This window comes from Pristis pectinata, chromosome 1 (assembly GCF_009764475.1).
Source record: "Pristis pectinata isolate sPriPec2 chromosome 1, sPriPec2.1.pri, whole genome shotgun sequence".
In the NCBI taxonomy this organism is placed as follows: domain Eukaryota; kingdom Metazoa; phylum Chordata; class Chondrichthyes; order Rhinopristiformes; family Pristidae; genus Pristis; species Pristis pectinata.
The window spans coordinates 41,823,014-41,847,749 of record NC_067405.1 but is presented as its reverse complement, the minus strand read 5'-3'; the positions used below and the strand labels follow the sequence as shown (position 1 = coordinate 41,847,749).

Here is a 24,736-nt window from a genome sequence, read left to right as displayed (position 1 = left end):
CATGGTAAAAACGAAACATTCATTAAAAAAGTCACAATAAATGGAAGATGATCATGTCGAAGCCTCGTCCTTATCGGGTTAGAACAAATCAAAATGTGGTGTGTCTTAGAGTTCTCTTGGGCAAACCGCACGTTAACAAGAAAACTACAAATCCCAGAGTCCAGCAAATCTCCTCAAACCAACCCCAGACGAGTCCCGTTGTTGCGCAAACGCTGTTCGGGTGACTGGCTGGCTGTGTGTCTGGGATCAAAGCGCTTATTGTGTCCACGGAGCAGCAGGATTAGCAAACTGCACCGCTAAACCTGAATCATGCATTGCACACACGGGGAGTGGTGCCTAGATTGTGCAAGTAGCAGCTAGAGTGCACGGTTCACTCCGTCCGCCCAGCAGCAGCGACAGCCGCCGCCGTCAGCCAGGCGATTCGGGAGAGGCGCCGAGGGGAGAATGAAGGCGTGGAGAGGCTGACGGCGCTTCCCACTGCAGCCGCTGCTGGGATGGTCGGCGGAGTCCGGCAGCTTTGCACACGTTGTCGGCTTCGTGTTGGCCGCTGAGGGGCCGGGAGAAAGTGACCAGAGAGTGTGGCCGCTTGCAGCCGAGAGGGGAGGGGGTGTGGGGGAAGATTGCAGGAAGATTTTTTTTTCCTTTCCCTCCCCTCTCCTCGTCGTTTTAATTGTGTGCTCGAGGACTGAGGGAAGGTGGGTGTCGGCACCGAGCAGGGGGCACGACCATGGGGAACGCCGGCAGCATGGATTCGCAGCACACCGACCTGCGGGCTCACAGCGTGCCCCTGAAGGTGCCCATGCCCGAGCCGGGCGAGCTGGAGGAGCGCTTCGTCGTGGTCCTGGTGAGTACTCGGCACCGCTGCCAAACTTCGGGCTGTCGCCTGGCTTTTCATTGTTTGCGGAGAACCGTGGCGGACTCGGTGGCTACCTTCCTTCAACCCCTCCCCACTCCCCCACTAACCTCCCTTCTGGTGGACTTACCATGAGGTTTATACAGCGGGTGGGGGAAGGCAGGGAACCAAGGGTTAAGAGCCATATGCTTCACATCTGAGGCTGGCGTGTGTTAGACAAAAACACAAGCTCAGCGATCCTGCTCGCTGACCATTTAACACACATCGAAGCCTGCAGAGTAAGGTTTGCGGAGGTGAAGGTTGCATCAAAACTTGTTTGATGCTTTGTGTGCGTGTGGAAAAGGGAGAACTGTTGCAGGCGTTGTGATTGTCCTTGAGGAAGCATAAAATGAAGCGGCCGTGCTGTGTGCAGCTCGGTGGAGAAGAGCAGGAGCATGTTTTAAATTAAGGAAACGTTCATTCCAGAAACTTTTTTTGTTCCCCGGCTGAAATGTATCTGTGTGTTGATATATACAGCTGGTTGGGCTACAATGGGCGGGGCCCCTTCTGTTTCCAGTTTCACGAATTTTGTAAACAATTTTTTTTGAAGAAGGGGTAATAGTTTGGATTTTTGTTGGTTCCCTGAGTTGACTGCTCTCTCCAGTGTATCCAGACTGGCCAAGGCCACACTTATCCTTGGTAACCATGGATACTCATGTGCCAGTTATATGACAAAAAAATTATTTTCAGTAAGTTGAGGAGAAAGTGTTGGTATATTGCTCCTAACTTCCTGTCTCAATTCTTAATATTTCTTAAAAGAATTTTGAATAGCTGGTTTGATTATAGGTGGTTAAGGTGGAGAGGGAGAAATACTTAACTGGTGGTTGGAGTGGGTGTCAAGGAGATTACGCAGCTTTAATATCCAGAACAGTTGTGTTGTAATTGGAGAATTTATTTGGATTTGATCATAAGATGCAGACTGAAGCAAAGGCCCAAAGGAACTGTTTTATAACTGATTCCACTTCTGCAGATGTTGGGCAGACTTTAAGTGCATGTCAGCTCTTCCCTTTTTTTGTGTTCCATTAGGGTGACCATTTTCACAGGTTTCACATGTTGGATACTGGACATGAGACATTGGATATTTGATTGGACTAGTATTGTATCCTCAGATATAGTGGTTATAAAATAGACTCTTATATTGGGACATTCTCTTCCTTTCATTGGCACCCAGTAGGAAAGCTTATTTTATTACTAGCGCCCTTAAGCGTTAGTGCTAAGATAGCTGTGCAGATATTTTGATAAGTGTGAATCCCCTGTTCAATTGGCTAAGAAGTTTACTTGGATGAATATTACTTCCTAATATACAATGTCCTGAACAACTTGCTTTGATGTAAACCTGATACTCAATTGTGAAGCAAGTTTTAACCTTGTATTTGTATGTTAGGTGCTTGTTTACTTTCCATTCCTCCAGTAGTCAGTGAATGAAGTTGCCAACTTCTTCCACCTCATTAGATGACTGAAAAGGAGATGTGACTATTCTCCTTTTGACCATCATGAATCATAATTAAATGAATCTGTCTGCCTCAGAGTTGCTCTTTAGATGTCAGCTGTGGCTTGGAAAGTTGTGTGTTCAAATACTATTCCGGAGTCTTGCCCAGAAAAATCTATGCTGACATCCTGGTGCAGTGCTGCGCTGTTGATGTATGTTAGCTACTTCCTCACGGTTGAGTCGTTAAACTAAGGCCTCATCTGATCACTCAGGTAGACAGAAAAATCCCATATTTAGCATTTCTGAGGGCAGTGGAGTTATTTTTGCCAATGTTTAACCCTTACTCACATTAGTTAAAAGTTATTATTGCAATATGCTCAAAAGGATTGCCTATTGCATTTCCTACATTATAACAATGATTGCACTTCAAACAATGCTTCTGGATGTCGTAAAATGCAAGTGTTTTCTTTGGATAAAAGGAAAAGAAACAAGTCTCTCAAACCAAATATTGGTCATTATTTCCTTCCATATATACATTGAATTTTGCACCAGTTCACATTAATTTAGACTGGGGTTGCTACTTTGAACATCCTCATGACTATAACTTGTTTATGGTTGTGTAATTTCATTTGTAGATAATGTGAAAGTTTATTTAAATTAACTTCTTTTGCAGTTAATTTCCTTGACTAAGGGAGGTTAGTTTCATAAGTTGGGATAAAAATCACATCATTTGGACAGTTTTATAATGTATTGTTCTTATTACATTGAAAGTAGTCTCATTTTTCACTTCCCAGTAATGGGATAGCTGCCTACAAGTAGTTCCCATATATTAAATGGCATTATATGTTGCATTATAGAAATGATTGACGTAGTTCCTCTATACTAGGAATAGCTTGCATTTAAAAAAAATCCTTAATCTGTGTAGAAACAAAAAGATACTTGAATGATTCTCTAAATTGTGAATTATTGGTATAATGCATAGATGCAAAAGACAATATAATTCACTTGTGAAAGCAGCACTTTGGAATTATCTGCTTTTATGCTTTGAAATTAGAATGGTGCGTTTGTTTCTTGCAGTAGGGAGGTTGTGTTTTCAAACCATATTCCAGATATGGCAATAGAAGGCCGTGATGGTGTTTCTTGGCTTCTCAGGGGGAGTCCATTAGTATTCAAAGAAGATAGGAAATTTTTTCCATTGTGTTAGCCAATAATTATCACTCAACCAATATCATTTTTTTAAAAACAAAGTTATCTGCTATATTTGGTTGCTATATTTCTCTACAGTAGTGACTGCATTTTGAAGAAGTACTTAATTGTCAGAAGCCTCTGGAGGAATTCTGCAGTCCTAAAATAAATAAATATAAATGAAAGTGTTTTTTTTAAATTAATGCTCCAATGTATAATATTCATATAAATATTTGCAATGCAAGTGGGTCAGATAAAAATGTGATGCCATATTAACATGAAGGGTAATAATTTCCAGTAGTAATCCCCAAAAATTCAGTCATGAAGTCTTTGGTGTCTTCTCCGGAATCTTCATTTGCAAGATAGTAAACAATGAATTATGGAATGTGTACTGAAAATATACATATTTTTGAGGTGTGGAAATGGCATTGATAAATATCCAGATATGTTCCTGTGCTTTGATCTTCTTTTGATGTCTCTATTGTTGAAATTACTATATTTCAAAACAAAATGGTCAACATTTTCCTCTGACTGTCATTTTAATGTTGTTGCTTAAAGTTAATGGCAGCATTAAAACAACAGATTGGATAAGATGTTCTTGTTCCGTTTATATGAAAAATATTTATCTTTGGTGGTCTGCGACATCTTCACTTTGCTGGAATCCAGAAGTGTAAAACCAGTTAATACAAGCACAGCTTGGTAATTTGTGGAAAGGTCCTTCATCCCACCGAGTTTAGCTGGATTGATACAGTTGCTTAATAAATTCAAATTTATCTTGACTTGCTTGAAGAAATTCATCGCATAAGATTCTGTGAAATTTCCTTCTGTCCTCAAAAGTATGAAAGCTGAAGGCTATGAATTTGACATTGCAATCTGCATTATTCATTGCTGATTGTCATCTGTGGAAGAAACATTATACTAATGAGTCGGAGTTGTAATGTTTCATAGTTGGGTGTTTACTTAGAATCTAAATTCAATGGTGTTTTAAGGAAAGAGAGGCTCTATAACTAACTAATTTATAGAACGATGCAGAGCAGAGAGAGACCATAAAGCCCAGTGTGCCCATGCTGGCTCTAGAGTAGATGTTTCTAGTTAATTCCACAATCCTGCTCTTTGCTCTAGTCCTCTATTTTTTTTGTGAACCATTACCAATTATTTTGAACAATAAAGCTTTTTGTGTCACCTTTCAGGTACTACATTGCAAATTGCAACAATTTGTTGTGGTTTATTACTACTTGTTGTCTCTACTTCTTTTGTCAAACAACTTCAATTCTGTTCACATCTACCATTGGAAAAAGTTTCTCTTGACTTACTCTCAAAGCTTCACTTTATATCTTTATGAATATCATTCTCTGCTCTGCAGAAACAATCCCAACTCTGCAGTCTCTACACACCGTGAATCTCGTAAAGCTTTCTTGCGTCTTCTCCAAGGCCTTAACATTCCTTCCAAAGTCTGTTACCCAGAATTGGGAACAATATTAGGTTACCTGTAGAGGCCTGACCAGTAATGCAAAGGCACAGCTTAACATAAGTTCCTTGCTTCACACACTGTTCCTCCTATTTCTTTCCAAAAAAAAGCACTGTCCTGTCAATCTCTAAAGGCGGCTGGACCTACAGTATGTGGACCCTGGGCCTCTGTTTCCATGTTGCTTTAAAATTGTACCATTTAGATTGCTTTCTTTCATTCCACCTACAACATAGAAGACATTGCACTTTGGTGTTAAATTTCATCCTGCTTTGTTTCTGCACGTCTGCCACTATCTCGTTCTTGAGTACAAAATTTCTATGGCACCACTTTTGCTCTGTGTTTGATAGATCTGGAAAATTAATAATCCAACTCCCTTAAATAAGCTATAATTTATTGACTAACCTAGTATAGTTAAGAGGTTAGATTTATTCATAAGCAAGTCCACCTAGAACATTGTGTACATTTTGTCACAAAATTTTGTCATGTTTCCAACCTTTGAAATTTTGCTTCAAGCCAAGGTCCATAACGTGCAGGAGTTGTGGATGTTATGCTGGCTCTTGGAGATCATTACCTGTGTCTGAATTTTGCTTATGTCTGAAAATAAAACTGTTCACCACTATTTCTAGTTAATGACTTTTAGCCAATTTTATATTTGTACTGCCATTGTCCTTTAATCCCCTGGACTTCAGTTTATTAACCCGTCTATTATGTGCATTTCATCAAACTTCTTTGTAAGTCCAGGTGCATGCTGTTAACTGTGCTATCCTCATTCATCCTCTCTAATAATTCATCTAAGAGCTCTGATTAGGTTGGTGAATCTGACTTGCTGACTTCCATTTACTTTCCTATTTTTCCAAAGCCAGTTATTGTTGTACTTGTAAGTTTTCCCATTACAAACATTGTGCTTACTGGCCTGTAGTTTGTCTGCTTAATTCTCCTTGCGAACAGGTGTAAGATTTGAAATACTCTGACTGGTATTACCCCCATATTTGTCACTACATTTTTTCCCCTTTTCTCAGTAGCTTCAGATGTATTCCATCTGGACTGGGTGGCTTTCCTACTTTGAGCTTCAATCAGCCCCACGATTCCTTTTGACCATAGTTTCACTGTTAGGACATATTAAAAGCTTTTTCTGCTTTAAGTGGATCTCTTTCATGACCTTGGGAGCTTCAAAGCACTTTACAGCCAGTGAAGTAGCTTTAACTTGCAGTTAGAGCTGGAAAAGGCATCACGATTGTATATAAGATTGGGTGATTTCAGTTTCATTTTTTTTTCCTCTGGTGTGAAATAATGTTGGCACCCACGCGGATCCAGTGTGCACAACAAAGGTAGTATTTGTGAACATCTTTCTATTCTGTAACAAATTCCTTTTATTGTCAATACTGCTATTAACCAGACATCCAGTTAGGCATTGTGATGGTGAAGGATAGTTTAGTTGTATTACTTATCAGATGTGAATTTTGTCAAACTTGGTTAAAAAGTAGGCTACTTTTGTTAAACAGCCACGCTAATGTCCTCGAAATTGGTGATTCATCAACAGATTTTTACAGTTGATAGGCATTGAAGAATTGCCTTGTTTGGCATCAGGAATATGTTGCCGTCAATGGTCCAAATTTATTTTCAATTTCACTTTGATTCTTGCTATAAGTGGCCCAAATCTCCTTAAGACAGGAGGTTAGTTGACAAATTATAAGCTATTTAAGGGAGGTTAGAGTATTAATTTTCCAGTTCTATCAACCACACTTGCATGTAGCCACAGAGTGAAAGTAGTGCCATAGAAAATATACAACACAGGAGACCTCTTGGCTCATTTTGTCTGTGCTGCTCAGAAAAGAGCTACTTAGCTTAATCCCACCTTCTAGCACTATGTTCATAGCTCTGCAGATCATGATTCTTTTAAGCACATATCCAAATACTTTAAAATGTGATGTGGGTTTCTGCCTTTCCCACCTTTTCAGGCAGCACGTTCCAGACCCCTCCCACTCTCTGGGTGGGAGGTATGTTTCCTTACTTCCCCTCTAATCCTTGTATCATTTATTTTAAAAGTGCTAGGGGGAATAGATCTTAACTGTTTACTCTGTCAAGACCCCTCAACTTTACACGTCAATTAAGTTTCCCCTCAGCCTCCTCAGTTATAAAGAAAACAGCTTTAGCTTATCCAGTCTTTCTTCATGTCTACAGTGCAGGGAACTCTTTGCAGATCTCTTCTACCCTTTCCAGTGCAATCATACTACTTGGTATTTGGTGAGTGGACTGGATGCAGTATGCAAGTTGGGGCTAACTTGTACGCAGAGGTGGACTGGAATGTGGTGTTGAGGTTACAGTCAGATCAGACACGATTGTATTAAATGGCAGAGCAGGCTTCAAGGGTTGAGTAACTGCTCCTGACTTCTGTGTTCTAACGTAACTTCATTGCTCTTGTATTCCATGCCTTGGCAAATAAAAGAAAGCACCTGGTGGCGCATTTTTAACCACATTATGGATTGATCCTGCTACCTTACAAATCAATGAATATATGTAATGTATCTTTCCAGATACATTACCTTGTGCTTCTGTGGAATCTTTTCCATTTGCTGCTTTTCTGCCCAGTTGACCAGAGTTGTAGCTAGAAATGTATCATTGTTGCTTTGCATTGAGCAATTTTGTATTGCAGTTTGTACTATCAAAAACTAGGTCCTCTGTGTGGTTGTTGGGCCTACTAACTGGTAGGAGCAAAGCTCCTTTCCCTCTTCAACACCCTTTTTCTCTGAAAGCATGTCGGGTAGCCTTGCTGCCGCTGGGAGAAGTGTGAAACTGTTGGGGAATGCAGTTCAGCACAACATCACCTTGCTGCAGTATTTGTAGAGCGGTGTCCAAGTTTTAACAGGTGATGTCTGCACTGTCTGCAGCTGGGGAAATAGTTCTAGCAACATGAGGTGTTTCTCTGGAGACTTGCTTGGTACTTTCTGCCTCTATAATTTAACCACCTGCCAAGATGAAAGGACAGACTATCAGCAACTGCCCTCACAGAGACTAGAGATCGACTGTCCCTAGCTGAGGTGCGACTGGAGCAGGATTGAGGAGCAGGAAATTAACGTTGTTGAGTCCATAGGTAAGCAATCAAGACATTACTTCAAGTCTTAAGCTGCATTGCTCCTGGTATAAGCATGACTGGTCAAGTAATATGCCATTGAGATTCTCCATTAATATATTCCTTCAGTAGAAATACACAAAGGATTCACAAATATAAATGAGTATGAACTCTCAAAGACAAGCAGCAAACAAAGAAAAGTTTGGATGAGCTTTTCTAGGGGTTATTTAAATTTTAATGTGGAATACTACTGTTATATTTTAAAAAGACAGTTTACAGAAGTCCCAATTGTTAGAATTACAGATTTTTATTAACTAAGGGAGGCCTGTTTGTATTGTGATCTGTGAAACATAACCTATTCTTGCCCAAAGAAAAGGGAAATGTATTCTACTTTTCTAAAAAAAAACGATGTTTATAATTTAAGTTCTAGTGGGGAGGTCTTCTTTCAAATTCACTTGATTTTTTTTAAACTTTGGACTTGCTTCAGCAAGCTCTCTGTTACTTGCTCCTCCCATCAGTGTGGTCAGCTGACTGTGTTGCAGTATATCTTCCTCTCCAGCACCTGTATCTGCAAGCTACAGGAGTTCCATTGTCTGCCTAGATCCAGCATGTACTTCAGCACAATGCTTCCCCTGACTCCTCCCTCTCTAGTCCATTTATAACAATGGATATCAGTTGAGTCTTCATCAGGAGATTGGCGGGGCTGCCTCACTATAAATGAATGCTCTCTGCAGGGGAGCTACTGAGCTGATATTTTATTCAGCCACAAAATACATCCATGGTGATAAGGCTAAGTGAAAGGAATATCCCTTGAATGTGCTGCAGGACAATTTGCTTGTTCCATTTTGTAAAGTATACAAATTATCTGCCGTGTTACACAAGAGCTCTTCAATATTGTTTTTAAATAGGAAAAGTAAATGAGGCTTCAATATGATTAAATGCCTAACCTGAGATTAACCTCTTTTACCCAGCCGTAACCCATTTTGCATCACCATCTTGTTGTGGGGGGGTGGTTTTCCAGTTGACTGCAGTTTATTCAAAATTGATGTTTTTGTCATTTAAAGGAAAACTATACAGCATTAGAAATACCTTTAAACTCTTCTGGTCCTAATGCAGGCATAAGTATAATGCAGTTCATTTTCAAAAGCAAATTGGTTACGTTTAAAAGAATAATTCATTGAAGAATAATTATGGTTCATTACTTGCTCCTTATGGTTTTTATTTTGGGGAGGACATAGCCTGAAGTTTCGGGGGAGTAGATTTAGGACAGAGATGAGGAGGAACTGCTTTTCCCAGAGACTAGTGAATCTGTGGAATTCTCTGCCCAGGGAAGCAGTGGAGGCTACCTCATTAAATATATTTAAAACACAGATAGATTTTTGCATAGTAGGGGAATTAGGGGTTATGGGGGAAAAGGCAGGTAGGTGGATCTGAGTCCACGGTCAGATCAGCCATGGTCTTATTAAATGGTGGAGCAGGCTTGACTAGCCAGATGGTCTACTCCTGCTCCTATTTCTTATGTTCTAGGACTCAGCACTGATGATTGGATGAGGGGATCCTTTTTATTATAAAAGCTCGCTATATTGGTCACAGGGGGGAGTCTGCTGCAACAGACATAGTGTTTGAATTTTAGTTCTTTTTTAAAAAATATGCAGGGCTGTATGACAGTCTGCTGTTGCTAATAATATCCTTTGTATATAAAAATGTTGAAGAGCAGCACAAGTCATTTTCTTGCAACAACCTCATTGTTTTTATGTAGAGTGGTATGAGTGGTAGTTCTTCAGTTGGCTGACAGTAACTTGACCTGGTGTAATAAATATACCAGAGTGCAGTGATCCTAACATAATAGCATACTTGCACAGGCAATTATTTTTCAAGTTTGTAGAGACTATTTTTTAATGCATTTGGAATTATTATCATTCAAGTCAATCAACTTCAAAATTTTTTTTTTGTTTTGGTAAGAATTTTAAAAAGTCTGATTTATTCTCAAATTTGTATTCTGTGGACTTGCTAATGATATTGCTGTAGAAAAGTCTAAATCCGGTAGACTCCCAACACTTGCTCTGACTGGGGAATGGACCAATTCTGTCAAAATGCATGTGTCACTTGCCATTGCCTTCAGTTTGTTTAGAATAGCTTGAAAGAGTGCATTAAGCTTAGCCTAATGAAAGGCCCTGATGTAGGCATGATTATGTGCTAACCACTTTGTTAGAAAGTACTGACTCTATTATAATGTGAATCCGTATTATCGTTAGTATCAAATTTGACAATATGGTAGGAAAGAATTGCGCGAGTCTGCATTAGTTGAATCAGCAGAACAGTATGCCTGATTTCACGTACAATGCATCAGATAATTCCCAATTATGTTGGTTGAAATAAAAGCGGCTAATTGAGCAGGGCCAACAATACAAGAAAACGTTGCTCATAGAAAATGTTACAAGGCGAAAATGGATCCAGTCAGAATCATCCATGCAGCCTGCCATTTGTGATCCATCAGATTTTACAAACATTGTACAATTGCACTGAATTTTTTAAGTGCTATTTATTTTAGTAATTTGATTAAGGAGGCTTGTAAAGTGAACTGTTAACTGTATATGACCCACAACTTCTTCACTGTCTGAAAATGTGGTCCCTCTTATTGGTTAGACCTTTAGTAGTGCTCAGAGACCAAGATCTACGTGCTCTTGAACTGGCCTTGTACAATGAAATGTCTTTTTCTTCCCCATACAGTTTTTTGCAAAGGATATTGGGTAAGGCTGTCAATGAGGAGGTCACAAGGGAGAAAGGCACAATAGTGGACAGGAGGCACGTGGATTGGAAGAGGAGAGTTGTGACAGTCTGCTGTAGGTGATCAGTAATGGTGGGAGGAGGTTGTTTGCTGTGATTGTCAAAGGGGGATGTTTAGTGGGATGGTCTGAATGAATGTTGGGTGGTGGTTGTGAGGGAATTGAGCAAAAACTTTGTGTGTGTGTGTGTGTGTGTGTGCGCGTGCGCGCCACTGCTGAGGTGCGAGCCTGAAGCAGAACCAGGTATGTAAATAACTTAAAGGGAATGTACCCAAGTTGGGTTCCCAGCAACAGCCTGGGACCTCATTGATATCCTTTGAAGCCTGCTTCTGTGTGATTTGGAGACTTGCTTCTCTGGGAGCGGTCCGCACTGTGGGTCATTCCGACATGAACAAAAACCCCAAAGTGGCATCCAGTTATTTATGTGCAGGGTCTTTTTGTTCCTTTATGGAATATGTGGACAGAGCAATGAAAATCCCTGTCTTTGCAAACCTTGCAATAAGCCATCAATTTAATTTTGTTCATGTTTTATTTTTCATAAACATGAATAGCAAAATGTACTTCAACATAGAACACCTGATCCAGTTTCAGGACAGTTAAGTGATCACCCCATTTCATGATAATGCATTTTATGCTTTTATTTTTGGATTGTCAGCATTACAGTCACTGGTGTGAGGCATAAACATAGATAATCAGATTCTTTTCCAGCTTTGCTGGATTCCACAATATTTTGAATTGTAAAATAGAACTCTAGTCTACTCCCTAACTGAATGGCATTCAGCTGTTCATTTGTTTCTGTAGAGCTGGTTGAAGATAGAGGCCAGGTGAGGCGTGTTTCCTGCTGGCTGTGGCAACAAGCAGGGCTTTGTGAACATGCTGCCTCGCAGTTTTCGACCAAAGTGACAGTCAGTAGGAGGTGAGTGTCATTCGGAGGCATGTGTTGGAAATAGCTGGGAAAGCTCCCAGCAGAGTGATACCTCAGTTGAGATCATGGGAGTGAGGGAGCAGGGTGAGAATTTCCTTGTAAGACCTGGAGGAACATTTCTGCTGCTTCTGCCAGATGGAAACATTTTTATTTTGTTTAAAATACACATACATGCATACATAGCTTGTATCTCTTCTAGGCTTGGTTGCTGTTCTTGGCTGTTTGCCTTCGGGAAGGAGTTGCCACAGCAATCCTACTTGGGGCCTAATGATGCCATTTGAATTGTGACTGCATGTTCAAATACTGGCATTGAGTGGTTGTCCTTGGTGCCTATGAATTACAATTGCTGTCAATCAGATTGGTTCAAGAAAGGAGAGAGTAAGTGGCTATTCCACTATCTCCATCCACATAGAGAGAGACCATGTACTACCCATGCTTTTGACATACCATTGGCATAATTTGCTTTGTCAAATTGGCTGTGGAAATGTAACTAATTGTTGTTTACTAAAATATGAGGGCATTAAATGGTTGATCCATTAAAAGTGAACTTTGACCCAGCATGCCATTCTCCAAATTAAAGCTTTTGTGTGGCCATTATCACATGAAGCTCCATGTTCTGATTTTCTTCTAAATTTGCTGAGTTTCAGAGCTGTTGGCCTTGTTGGAATCCAGCAGTTATGTTGCAATCTCCAGCTGCTTGCTCAAGGTTCACTCCCTTTTCTTCCCTTGAAAATGCTCCTTTTTAGTTGGAGCTAAACACCAAGGGAAGTGGCACAAGACTTGTGTGCTCAGTATTTGACTGCCAAAGCTAGTTTTCACTTGTGTTAAAGAATGCTTCCTGGCACCTAATTTGCAATCAGTTGCAAAAAGCAAGCAGAAAGCCTTCAAACTCTACTTCATCCTTAAGGAGGGAACAGCCGGTAACCCACGATAAGGGAGAGGTCACTTGTACTCGCCTGGGTCTAGGCGGCAAGTCAGTATGTCAAAGCAACCTACTGCTGTAAGGGAAATAATAAGAGGTAAGTATTTAAATTAGCATTATCACTGGATTGTAGGAAGGTTGTATTATTCAGGGAGATGCCTTTTTTCTCTTTCTGAAATGTGTGCAGAATGAGTTCAGGCCCTGTTGCGATATGGCTGTGTGAAGGAGAGGGAGGTGTCTTTTACATGTGATTTTGGAGAAGTATGTGCCATAAAGCATCATGAAGAAAGAGCAGACTTCCAGTACATTACATCATTCTGATCATTTGAGCTGTTCTCCAACAATGAGTCATGAATAAAGATGAGTAAGGGTCAGATGATGTGCAAAATGTCTGGCCAGTTAAGCCTTTCAGAAGTTTACCACCACCTCTTCTGCATGAAGGAATTGAGGTTCTGATATTTGTAGTACAAAAAAAACTCCCCTTTCTTTCATGTCCAGACTTTACCTTAAATCCTTGGAGGATGTATAGCTTGCACTTAATAATAAAAAAGTGTTCTTTGTGGTCGACCACATTGGGGCCCTAATGCCTCTTGTGGGAATTGGGTAGTTTGAGCTGACACATTCATGTTGTGACTGAATTTCATTCAGACGTTGCAAGAAGTGAGCAGCCCGGTACGTGATCTTGCCCTGACCATTCAGAGTCCTCTGACAACAAATTGTTGACAAGTCAAGTCGAGCCAAGTCAATTTTGTTGTCATATGCACAGGTGCGATGAGGTACAGGTACAATGGAAAAACTTAACAGGAGTGAGTAAGGGTCAGAGGTGTGTAAGGTGTCTGATTAGCCTGGACTTCCTGGTTTTCTGTTCGCTTGTTAGGAAGGAAGGCTTTCTGGTTGCTTTTGAAACTGATTGCCATCCGGGTGTCAGGGAAGTACTTTTTGATGTGTGTAAGAACAAATGTAGGCAGTCGGACTTCCAGTGCACGAGTCTTGTGCTACCTTCCAAGGAAAGGGTAGGGGAAGTGACCGTCTAGCACGTGGCTGGTTCAGATAGTGTGAGAGAGAGGAAAGTGTGAATACGTTGGGGGCGCTTGAGGTGTGGAATATGATGTTGGCTGTGGGCATGATGAAAATCCATTAAGGCATTCTGGGGATATCATGAAAAAACGAACAAAAGAGAAGGAAGTCTTGGTCTTCTCTTTGCATCAATGTTCTAAAGACTCTATGATTTGGAGTTTCAATTTTCCAGCTACTTGTACATATTTCCGAAGAAAAATTTAAAGATATTTTTGTAAAAAATGCTATGTTGCTTTGTTAGACATTCTCATTAAGTCCATCCCTTCCTGTCTTCTACTCCTTTCTCCCAGTGAATTAATTTCACACTTGTAGCGAATTGTTCTTCCTCTGCCTCATTATCAGTGTGAATACAAAAATAATATGATAACTTGCTTGAATGGGTTTGTATATCAGATGAGAAGAAAGATCTTAGAAAGGTATGGCTCACAACTTTCTGGGGTGAAGTTTGGGATTAAAACAAATATCTCAAACCATTAGAAATATCCTTGCTGTTTAACTATTTCAGATGATTGAAAAGCTGAGCCTGATTTAGACTGCTTCATTTGGAATTGACACGGCCATAGTATTATTAAAAAACCAATTTTCTTACTTGTTTCCTAATCCCAGGGATCATCACTTCAATATCAGATGGTCTGCTTCCAATTTTTATCAGCTGAAAATGTTGTCTTGTTTTTATGAAGCTTTTATGAAACAAGTGCTCGTGCCAAATATTTCTGGAGGGCCATGCGCCTGTCTTCCACATCTGACATGGACCATATGTTGATCTTTTGCAGAATCCTCTTCCGGGTAGAAATAAGATGCAATATGCCGCAATCATCTGTTTGTAGAAAGGATTAAAATAAACTAAAGCTTACCACAGAAAATAATGAAAATCTGATCCCCTGATGCATGCATTGCTCATATTTCATGGGGTTTCTAAGTTCCACATTTGTCCTGATTGGAATGAAGGAATTCCTGACTTATGGCTTTTAATATTTTAGAAAAAAAATTGGTTGCAAAGCTATTTGTTGTCAGACTCATGTACGTGGCAGCTTGTATATAAATTCATTCTTGGTTACTACCTGCCTTTTAAATGCATTATGTGGTTCCCCTGTGGTATATCAGGAGAAAGACTAACACTAATCTATAGTCAATGAATTGGAGGGCCAGGGCATAACTAACCAGAGTGCACAGACGTTTGTGTAGTCTTTTTAAAAACTCTGCAGTTTGTTCCTTCAGTTTATTTTGTTTTTTTGTAAATTTAAGTGCTAGACACATCCATTATTAAAGCAGAGAAGTTGAAATGTTTTGGAACATTTTTTTTCCCACAGTTCAGAAGATATAAGGAGCTGCAAAACTGATGTGACAATGCCATCTCTGGTGGAGAGTGCATTTAATGTGACAAGTTAACATGATCAAATGTATTTTAAATATGTATTTATAGGAATTTATAGACAACCCCTGTGAAAGATTTTATATTGGGTAAATGACTATATTTAATGAAGCAAGGGTTGGATATATTAATTGAAGTTTCTGATTATTTCAGCATTGCAAAGGTAGGAAGAGAATTGGATAATTTTCAAGACATCACGGTGCATTGACAGTACATGAGGATATTAAGGTCATGAGATTTTGACTATTGAATAAGATGACAAAGTTGCAAGATCCTATGTTTCTATTCTGCACAGAGATCTTGTCCATTATTATTGCTCTAAGTAGTTAAGATTGGACTGTAATATCTGATCCCCAGACTTGTTAGTGATATGGTTAAGGCTTTATTATTTTTATGTTCCTTCCCAAATGTGAGGCAGAATCCCCACTGAGGTTAGGAAGATTGATGTCTCTTCATTCTTTTACCATTATTGGATGATGTCACTTTGCTTTTATGGGAAAGTTTAGGATGCAAGGGAAGCCACAGGGCTATCCTGATATTTCCATTTCCCTTCAGAATGGCACCAATTCAGTGATTAGAGGTAGTGGTAATGCAAGGTGCAGTGAAGGAATTGAAATAATATGTAGTAATTTCTTAGCTGATTGATTATTGTCCTTAAATAGTGATTATTGTTTTATTTAGCAGATCTTACTAAATACAAATAATTGTGCCCAAAGTCAACTTGCTTCAATTACTCAACAATGGACAGTTGTTGCAAAGCATTTATCTGCACAGGTGACGTGATACCAATAGAGTCAAGCAAACTAACATATACAGGCGACACCTGACCACCCACACACACACACACACACACACACACACACACACACACACACACACATTCTAGTAGTTCAGTTATGGAAATTTGCCCTCATGGAATTCACAAATCTCTACCAAAAAATCCTGGGAAATGCAATAAAAATTTGCTGTAATGCAATTTGTATGAAAAATGGTTTAAAAACAAAATCCACATAATTATTTTTTTCAACTCTTCTTTCTTGGTGCACTTGCAGATGACATGGCTTTGCATTACAAAAAAATTGTGATATGGACGGTTTTCTAGGAATGCAACTCCTCTGTAGCAAGGAGTCACCTGTACAGTTGTTTCTTTGGCTGTGCAAGCGACTATCATCAATGGCACTGGCTCCATCGTGAGGAGGGGCTTAAAGATAATGAAGGAATATTGCTGGAATATTTAAAAGAAATGACCATTATTGCTTTTCATCTTGATAATAGAAATACCAGTCAAGTCTAGGATACGACCACCTGCAGCAACAGTGTGCGATGTATAACCTACTGCAGTTTATCTTGGAATGATGCTGTACTATTTGCTGATGTTCATAGAATACCTAAAACAAAAGTGCCAGCGGGATGAACTCCTGGATTAAACTGATCTAGAATGTATGGATTCAAGTTGGAAGGCATCTGAATTGTGCTGCAGACATCAGCGATGGCCTTTGCAAACTCTGGAACCTAGTACTCTTCACCATTATGGGCCAGGATGCAGCCACAGCACCTTGCTGGTGTCCTATGTGGTGCTGTAATACAATGTGCCATTGCAGGAGTTAAGTCTACTCTTGTATCCTGGCTGCCTCTGCTGACAAACTTACAGTCACAAGCTTGAAGTAGGTATCACTCTGCCTAAGCAGCTGCATTTATTTCGCTTTAATATCTAACACAAGGACATTCAGTATGTACACTCATTCTCATGTTGCATTTTCCCTGTCCCATCTTTGCCAAGGGTTCTGCAGTTTTTCTGCCTTCATTACACCCTTAGAATGTAATAGGGCATCCAGCTGTGTTGGTTTGTTTTGCAGGAAAATCAATGCAGCTGTGCAAATCTAGAACCATAGAACAATACAGCACAATAAGGCCCTTCGGCCCACCATGTTGTGCCACCCTTCTAACCACACCTAAGACTATCTAACCCCTTCCTCCCACATATCCCTCTATCTTAAATTCCTCCATATGCTTATCTAACAATCTCTTGAACTTGTCCAATGTATCAGCCTCCACCACCACCCCAGGCAGTGCATTCCATGCACCAACCACTCCCTGGGTGAAAAACCTCCCTCTGACATCTCCCTTGAACTTCCCACCCATTACCTTAAAGCCATGCCCTCTTGTATTGAGCATTGGTGCCCTGAGAAAGAGGTGCTGGCTGTCCACTCTATCTATTCCTCTCAACATATTGTATACCTCTTATCATGTCTCCCCTCATCCTCCTCCTCTCCAATGAGTAAAGCCCTAGCTCCTTTAGTCTCTCCTCATAATCCATACTCTCTAATCCAGGTAGCATCCTGGTAAATCTCCTCTGCACCCTTTCCAACACCTCCACATCCTTCCTATAATGAGGCGACCAGAACTGGACACAGTACTCTCAGTGTGGTCTAACCAGAGTTTTGTAAAGCTGCATCATCACTGCGGCTCTTAAACTTGATCCCCCAACTTATGAAAGCTAACATCCCATCAGGTTTCTTAACTACCCTATCTACCTGTGAGGTGACTTTCAGTGATCCGTGGATATGAACCCCCAGATCCCTCTGCTCCTCTACACTGCCCAGAATCCTGCCATTTACCTTATACTTCGCCTTGGAGCTTGTCCTTCCAAAGTATACCACCTCACACTTCTCCGGATTGAACTCCATCTGCCGCTTGTCAGCCCAGCTCTGCATCCTATCAATATCCCTCTGCAAGCTTCGACAGCCCTCCACACTATCCACAACATCACCAATCTTTGTGTCATCTGCAAACTTGCTAACCCAGCCTTCCACCCCCTCATCCAAGTCGTTACTAAATATCACAAAAACTAGAGGTCCCAGAACCGATCCCTGTGGGACACCACTAGTCACAGCCCTCCAATCTGAATGCACTCCCTCCACCACAACCCTCTGCTTTCTGCAGGCAAGCCAATTCTGAATCCACACTGCCAAGCCTCCCTGGATCCCTTGGCTTCTGAACTTCTGAAGAAGCCTACCATGCGGAACCTTATCAAACTCCTTACTAAAATCCATATAGACCACATCCACTGCACTACCCTCATCAATCTTCCTGGTCACCTCCTCAAAGAACCCTATCAGGCTTGTGAGGCAGGATCTTCCCTTCACAAAGCCATGCTGGCTGTCCCTAATCAGTCCATGATTCTCTAAATGCTCATAGATCCTATCTCATAGATCCTATCTCATAGATCCCTTGCTAACAGCTTACCCACCACAGACGTAAGGCTCACTGGTCTGTAATTCCCTGGACTATCCCTACTACCTTTTTTGACTAGGGGGACCACATTTGCCACCCTCCAATCTTCTGGTACTATCCCTGTGGACAACGAGGACTCAAAGATCCTAACCAACAGTTCAGCAATCTCCTCCCTTGCCTCATGAAGCAGCCTGGGGAATATTCCGTCAGGCCCCGGGGACTTATCTGTCCTAATATTTTCTGACAACTCCAACACATTCTCTCTCTTAATATCTACATACTCTAGAACATTATCCTCACCAACACTGTCCTCAGCATCATCAAGACCCCTCTCCTTGGTGAATACTGAAGAGAATATTCATTGAGAAACCTCACCCACTTCCACAGCTTCCAGGCACATCCTCCCACCTTTGTCTCTAATCAGACCCTACCTTTACCCTAGCCATCCTTCTGCTCTTTATGTACCGAGAAAAAAGCCTTGGGATTCTCCTTAACCCTACTCGCCAAAGCCTTTTCATGTCCCTTTCTCGCTTTCCCTCAGCCCCTTTCTTAAGTTCCTTCCTTGCTACTCTATATTCCTCATGAGCCCTGTCCGATTCTTGCTGCTTACACCTTATGTATGCTGCTGCCTTCTTCCTAACTAGTTGTTCCACCTCTCTCGTCACCCACAGTTCCTTCACCTGCCATTCCTTCTCTGCCTCACTGGGACAAATTATCCCCTAACATCCTGCAAAGATCCCTGAACATCAACCACATCTGCGTAGTACATTTCCCTTCAAAATGTCATCCCAATTTACACTCCCAGGTTCTCGCCTTATAGCCTCCATAATTTGCCTTTCCCCAATTAAATATCTTCCCGTCCTCTTTACTTCTATCCCTGTCCATGAAAGTTCTAAGGTTATGGAGCAATGGTCACTGTCCCCCAAATGCTCGCCCCCACGATAGATCTGTCACCTGTCCCGGTTCATACCTAAACTAGATCTAATATGGCATTCCCTCTAGTCGGCCTGTCAACTACTGTGTCAGGAATCCGTCCTGGACACACTTAACAAACTGCACCCCGTCTAAACCTTTGGCACTAAGTAGGTGCCAATCAATATTTGGAAAGTTGAAGTCTCCCATTATAATAACCCTGTTATTTTCGCATCTTTCCAAAAACTGCCTCTCAATCTGCTCCTCAGTATCCCTACTGCTACCGGGGGGCCTATAGAATACTCCCAGGAGGGTAACAGCCCCTTTCTTGTTCCTAACTTCCACCCATATGACCCTAGAGAGGATCCTTCTACATTATCTACCCTTTCTGCAACAGTAGCAGTGTCCCCGATCAGTATCGCCACCCCCTTCCTCTTCTCCCCCCCCCTCCCTATCCCTGTTAAAACACTGAAAACCAGGAATATTCAATATCCATTCCTGCCCTGGTGTCAGCCATGTCTCTGTAATAGCCACAAAGTCATAGTCCCATGTACTTATCCAAGCTTTCAGTTCATCTCCCTTATTCCTGATGCTTCTTTCATTTAAGTAAATGCACTTTAGCTCATCCACCTTTCTATTTTTATAGCCTGTACTTTGCTTCTTCTTCCTCAAAGCCTCTCTACCTGTCAGATCTGACTTTTCCCCATCCCCTTCTTCCTCTGATCTACTCCTCCAGTTCCCTTCCCCCTCGCAATCTAGTTTAAATCCTCCTGAACCACGTTAGCAAACCTGGCCGCAAGGATATTGGCCCCCTCAGGTTCAGGTGTAACCCGTCCTCTCCATACAGGTCCCACCTTCCCCAGAAGAGATTGCAATGATCCAAAAATCTAAAACCTTCCCTCCTGCACCAACTTCTCAGCCATGCATTTATTTGCCATCTCCTCCTATTCATACCTTCACTATTGCGTGGCACTGGCCAGCAATCCAGAGATCGCTACCCTTGAGGTCCTGTTCTTCAGCCTTCTGCCTAGCTCGCTAAACTCACTTTTCAGGACCTCCTCCCTCTTTCCACCTATCTCGTTGGTACTAACACGAACCATGACTTCTGGCTGTTCTCCCTCCTGCTCTAGAATCCCGTGGACCCGATCAGTGACATCCGAGACCCTGGCGCCTGGGAGGTCAACCATACCATCCGGGATTCATGCTCACTGCCACAGAACCTCCTATCTGTTTCCCTGACTATCGAGTCCCCCTATCACTACTGCCTTCCTCTTCTCCTCCCTTCCCTTTCTACACAGAGAAGGGATGGGGAAAAGTCAGATCTGACTGGTAGAGAGTGTTAAAGCATCCTTGTGCTTTCAAAAAAAATGCAAGCTTCCTGCTGTCAACCACATACAGAGGACAATGCATGTGCTATCTGTATCCAGAAGGATGTATCTTGCATGATGATTTTTAATATTGAATGCATACCACAACTTTATTTTCAGCCTGCCTTTGGAAACCACAAAGGGCACTAGTAACTCTAGTTAATGACTGACTGCATGTTTCAACCAACAAGCAGTCCTCCAAATTTTGCCGGTTATGGCCTTGTTGTGCACCACAGATGGCATTATAGTGGGCTGGCTGGCATTCCTGCTTTCTATCACATCTCAGTACATTTGAGGTAAGTGGATGACTGATGATGGAACTTTTTCTCCGTGCCAAAATGAAATCAGTTTGTGCCATGACCTAAAGGTAGTCCCTGTCAGAGGTGATCATTTGACATCAGTGAAATGTGGTCTGTGATCACATCCTGCTTTTTGATGTACTAAATTAAGTTGGATTGCCTGTAGTAAACTAGAATTCTTGGAGCCTAATTAGCAGAATGTACTTGGTACATACTTTAGATTATCCCTTGTGTAGGTTAATGGCAAAAGAATCAAAGGGGAGTTGATGGGCCTATGTGAGGGGAAAATGAAATGCAGGGAGATGAGTATAGCCAGGAATGGACCAATGGGATTGCTCCCTCATGTACTGCATGGCTGCCTTCTGTGTTGTTATCTACAAGAAAGATAAAATCAGGCAAATTGTATGCTATCTGGTGCACTAAATGTGAACATACAGCCCCTGCAGCTGCATTTTATTAGGTGACTGCTTTGTGTTTTTTGTTTGCAATATTTAATAGGCTGCGGGTTAGCTGTGTTGCCTGGCAGCAGTACAGCCTGTTATACAACATGGGGATTACCAATCCCACTTTTACGTCTTTTAAATGAAATTTAATGTGACTGCACAGTCTTCTGCTGTTCTATGTGAACATTCTCTACTATTAAGATGGTTTCTCTTGCCTTACCTGCAGATATTAATCCAGTCATTCAATAAAAGTAATTATTTGAGTTAAATATTACTAAGACACTTGAATTTCCTGAGCAAAAGAAACTCTCTCTGTTGGGAGAAATTCTGTTATCAGTTCAAGTGCATTAGATTAGGGTGTTGTTTATAGACCAATACACATTGTGTATTGCTTTCACTTTGAATTTATCATTAACAGATTAACAGTTAATCACTGAACAGGTGCAGAACACTTTGGAAGAGTGAGAGAAAAATCCAGTCTGTGAACTGTATAAGAGTTGATTGACGTAGGTGCAGAAGGATTGTTGTCCTCTGCATAATGTTTTTTGAACTGGGAGCACGTGTAGTGTAAATAAGATAAATCTCTTCGGGGGCAGAATGAATATTAACCAAAAAATGCAAAGTATTGGCTGACTTGAGGATTTTTTCCCCATGGCAAGTTATTGTGATTTGCAATCCACTGGTGATGGAAGGTCTTACTAAAAACATTCAAGAAATCTTTAGATCCATACAAGAAAAGGATTAAGTAATTGTTTGGATGTGGGGAAAGAGGAGAAAAATCAAACCAGCTGAACAGCTGCTTAAAAGACCCAGTACACCCATGATAGGCCATGGCCTCTCTCTGCTGTAAGATTCTGATTTTAACTAATTGCATTCCTTTGAGCTTAATCCTGAGATTTTGGTTACTAATTCTGTTTGCCCCTTCAAATAAAAACAATTGCCAATGTTTTCTCATTAGTTTTCATAACGTTTTGTTTTCTTAAATTGCTTTTTGAGAAATGAAACAACACATGAAGGAATTTTAAAATAATCCAAGTAAACAGTACGTGACTCGCTGTACGTCTGTGAATGTGTGATCTAATACAGAGTCACTTAAATCTGTTAAATTTATGTCTTGTTTAATGGAAACAGTGAACCATTTGATGGGATAATCATTGAATGTTGTTAAAGTTACAAAAAGAGCAATTGTGTATTCTGAATACATTTATTTAAAAAAAACTTTTTGTGGAGACAGCAGAAACTGCTGTGCTTGTTTTTTTTTGTGGAACATTGAGGCAAGGTGTCTGAGAAACATGAAAAGAAACGGGCAGACTGATAGATTGTAATGTAGTTTTAACCACCCCCCTTTAAAAACAAAGTGAATTTTTTAGCATTCAGCAATTTTAACAGATGTATGTCATCCAGCACATGTATTCAGTTATACCAAATACCCTTTGAGTTCTCAGTATCTCTGCATCCACAATACAACCAAATATATTTTGTCCATTGTAGCATTTTATTATTTTTACTTTTAAGCCTGTCAGTCTCTGGTTTTGTGTGTGTGTTCCTTTCAAAATGCATGCAGTGTGAACCTTTCAAAATGCATATCTACATTTCTGAACCTCTGGCAAAAATTATTTCAAATGAATCTGATTAATTTTAGCGTAAACCTGGACATATTCTGCTCACAACCATCAGCTGAGCTCAGGAAAATGCTTTATTGTCTTTGCTGATGGAGTTGTACTGCCAAGTTATTTACCATGGAGGGTTTTGGCAAAAGATAATGGTGGCTGTTCTTGGGGTGAGTATGCTCAAGTAAATAGTGCAATTAACCCCCAAAGTCACTATTGGAATTGTGTGCTGATGACATGATTGTGATATTAGAGCATTGGACAATGAGGCAGATCTTCATTTCCCCAAAATTGCAATCCATTTACCCTTGTGCCACTCTTTGTTCCAGCTTGGCCCTTGGCGCAGACTTCCGATAAGGGTCTGATTCACAACACATTGGTGTGGTCTATTTCAGTAAAGGGGCAGTCTCAGTGCAGCCATTCCATAGCACCTATAAGTTGCCTCTGACAGCCATTGAATTTCCACAACCAAGATCATGGGCTGTCAAAGCTGTGATTGGAGCCATTGAATGTTTACGACCATCTTTGACATTTACAAACATTCAGTAACACTTTGGGCAGTTTGTATTTTACAGATATAGCATCGTTTGCCTTTTCTCTCCTCCTCTGCTTCTTTTCATCTCTTCCCAAATACATGTCCTCCAAAAAGATTAACTGTGATTAATAAGCCTTCATCACCATCCCTCAGCCAGTACCATTGTCTTTTGTGTCATTCATCCTCTCTGGTCCCCACTCTCTCACAGACAATCCCTCTTCTCTACAACCTGAATGGCAACTCTTGGTACTGTGGCGCATAGCCATGGAACTTTTTTTATGACATAAGGAGTTCTCTGCAAATTGTTATTGATAGTAGCGTGGTCTCAATTCTTCTAATCCTTTGAGAGCCAGGTCAGTTTGTAACCCCCAAATCATGGAGATCTAAGAAATCCTCAGCTGAAGTTGTCTTAAGTATTAAGAGGTTGAATTTCACATAAAACTTCGACCTAATCTGTATGTTATTGATGTGGCTTCAACTGCATCTTGTTTGATTTTTGTTTTGAGGATTTCAATAATGGATAGATGAAAGCCAGCCGGTTCACCAAGCTTGCACCATTATGCCTTCACTTCCTGCCTCCCCCTTCCTGCAGCTGTATATGTCGGGCAGAGACATAAAGCAGAGGAAAAAAATTACATGATGAATAGAGTCAAAAAGCTGGAAATTATTTTTCTCTAATCACCTTGGACTTTCAAAATTGTTCAGGAGATCTCATTGGCCATGTCAAGTAATTTTGGAACAACTTGATGTGTTTTGATCTCTGCTCTGGATAGTAACCAGTCCAGTTTCATTTTGAAGTCGGGCAGAAAATCAGACCCACCACACAGGTTGGCAACAATTTCCAGAGGCCCACTCTGAGAAAAGGAAATAAACCTGACATCTAGCACAGCGAAGGCTTTGCTTATGTTTTTTTTAGAGCTGATAATCTTTGTACCTTGACCTTGCGCCTGGTGAACTTTTCGTCCAGGATTTCTAGTGTGGCTTTTGATCTGCATTCCAGCTCCAGCATCTACTTTTGATTAGATTGGGAGAATCTGAACTCGGCTTTATAAGTGAAGAAATCTCTCCAGTAATCAAAGGGCAAGTTTAACAGGGAAGAAATGGATGGCCTAACCCACTGATGAGAAGAGTCTGCAGTCAGTCTTCTCCAGGGCAAACAGATGTTTGACGTTAAAAAATATCCCGTATTTTATATTTGTATAACAGAAAA

General features: G+C 40.8%; 1 protein-coding gene across 1 annotated transcript in view; it reads left to right on the top strand.

Moving 5' to 3' along the window:
- Nucleotides 1–209: 209 nt before the first annotated feature.
- Nucleotides 210–24,736, top strand: part of fmnl2a (formin-like 2a) — a 199,709-nt gene continuing 175,182 nt past the window's right edge. The window contains 1 exon segment of the mRNA XM_052029894.1: nucleotides 210–844. Coding sequence (XP_051885854.1) covers nucleotides 728–844 — 117 coding nt within the window. The 5' untranslated portion in view covers nucleotides 210–727.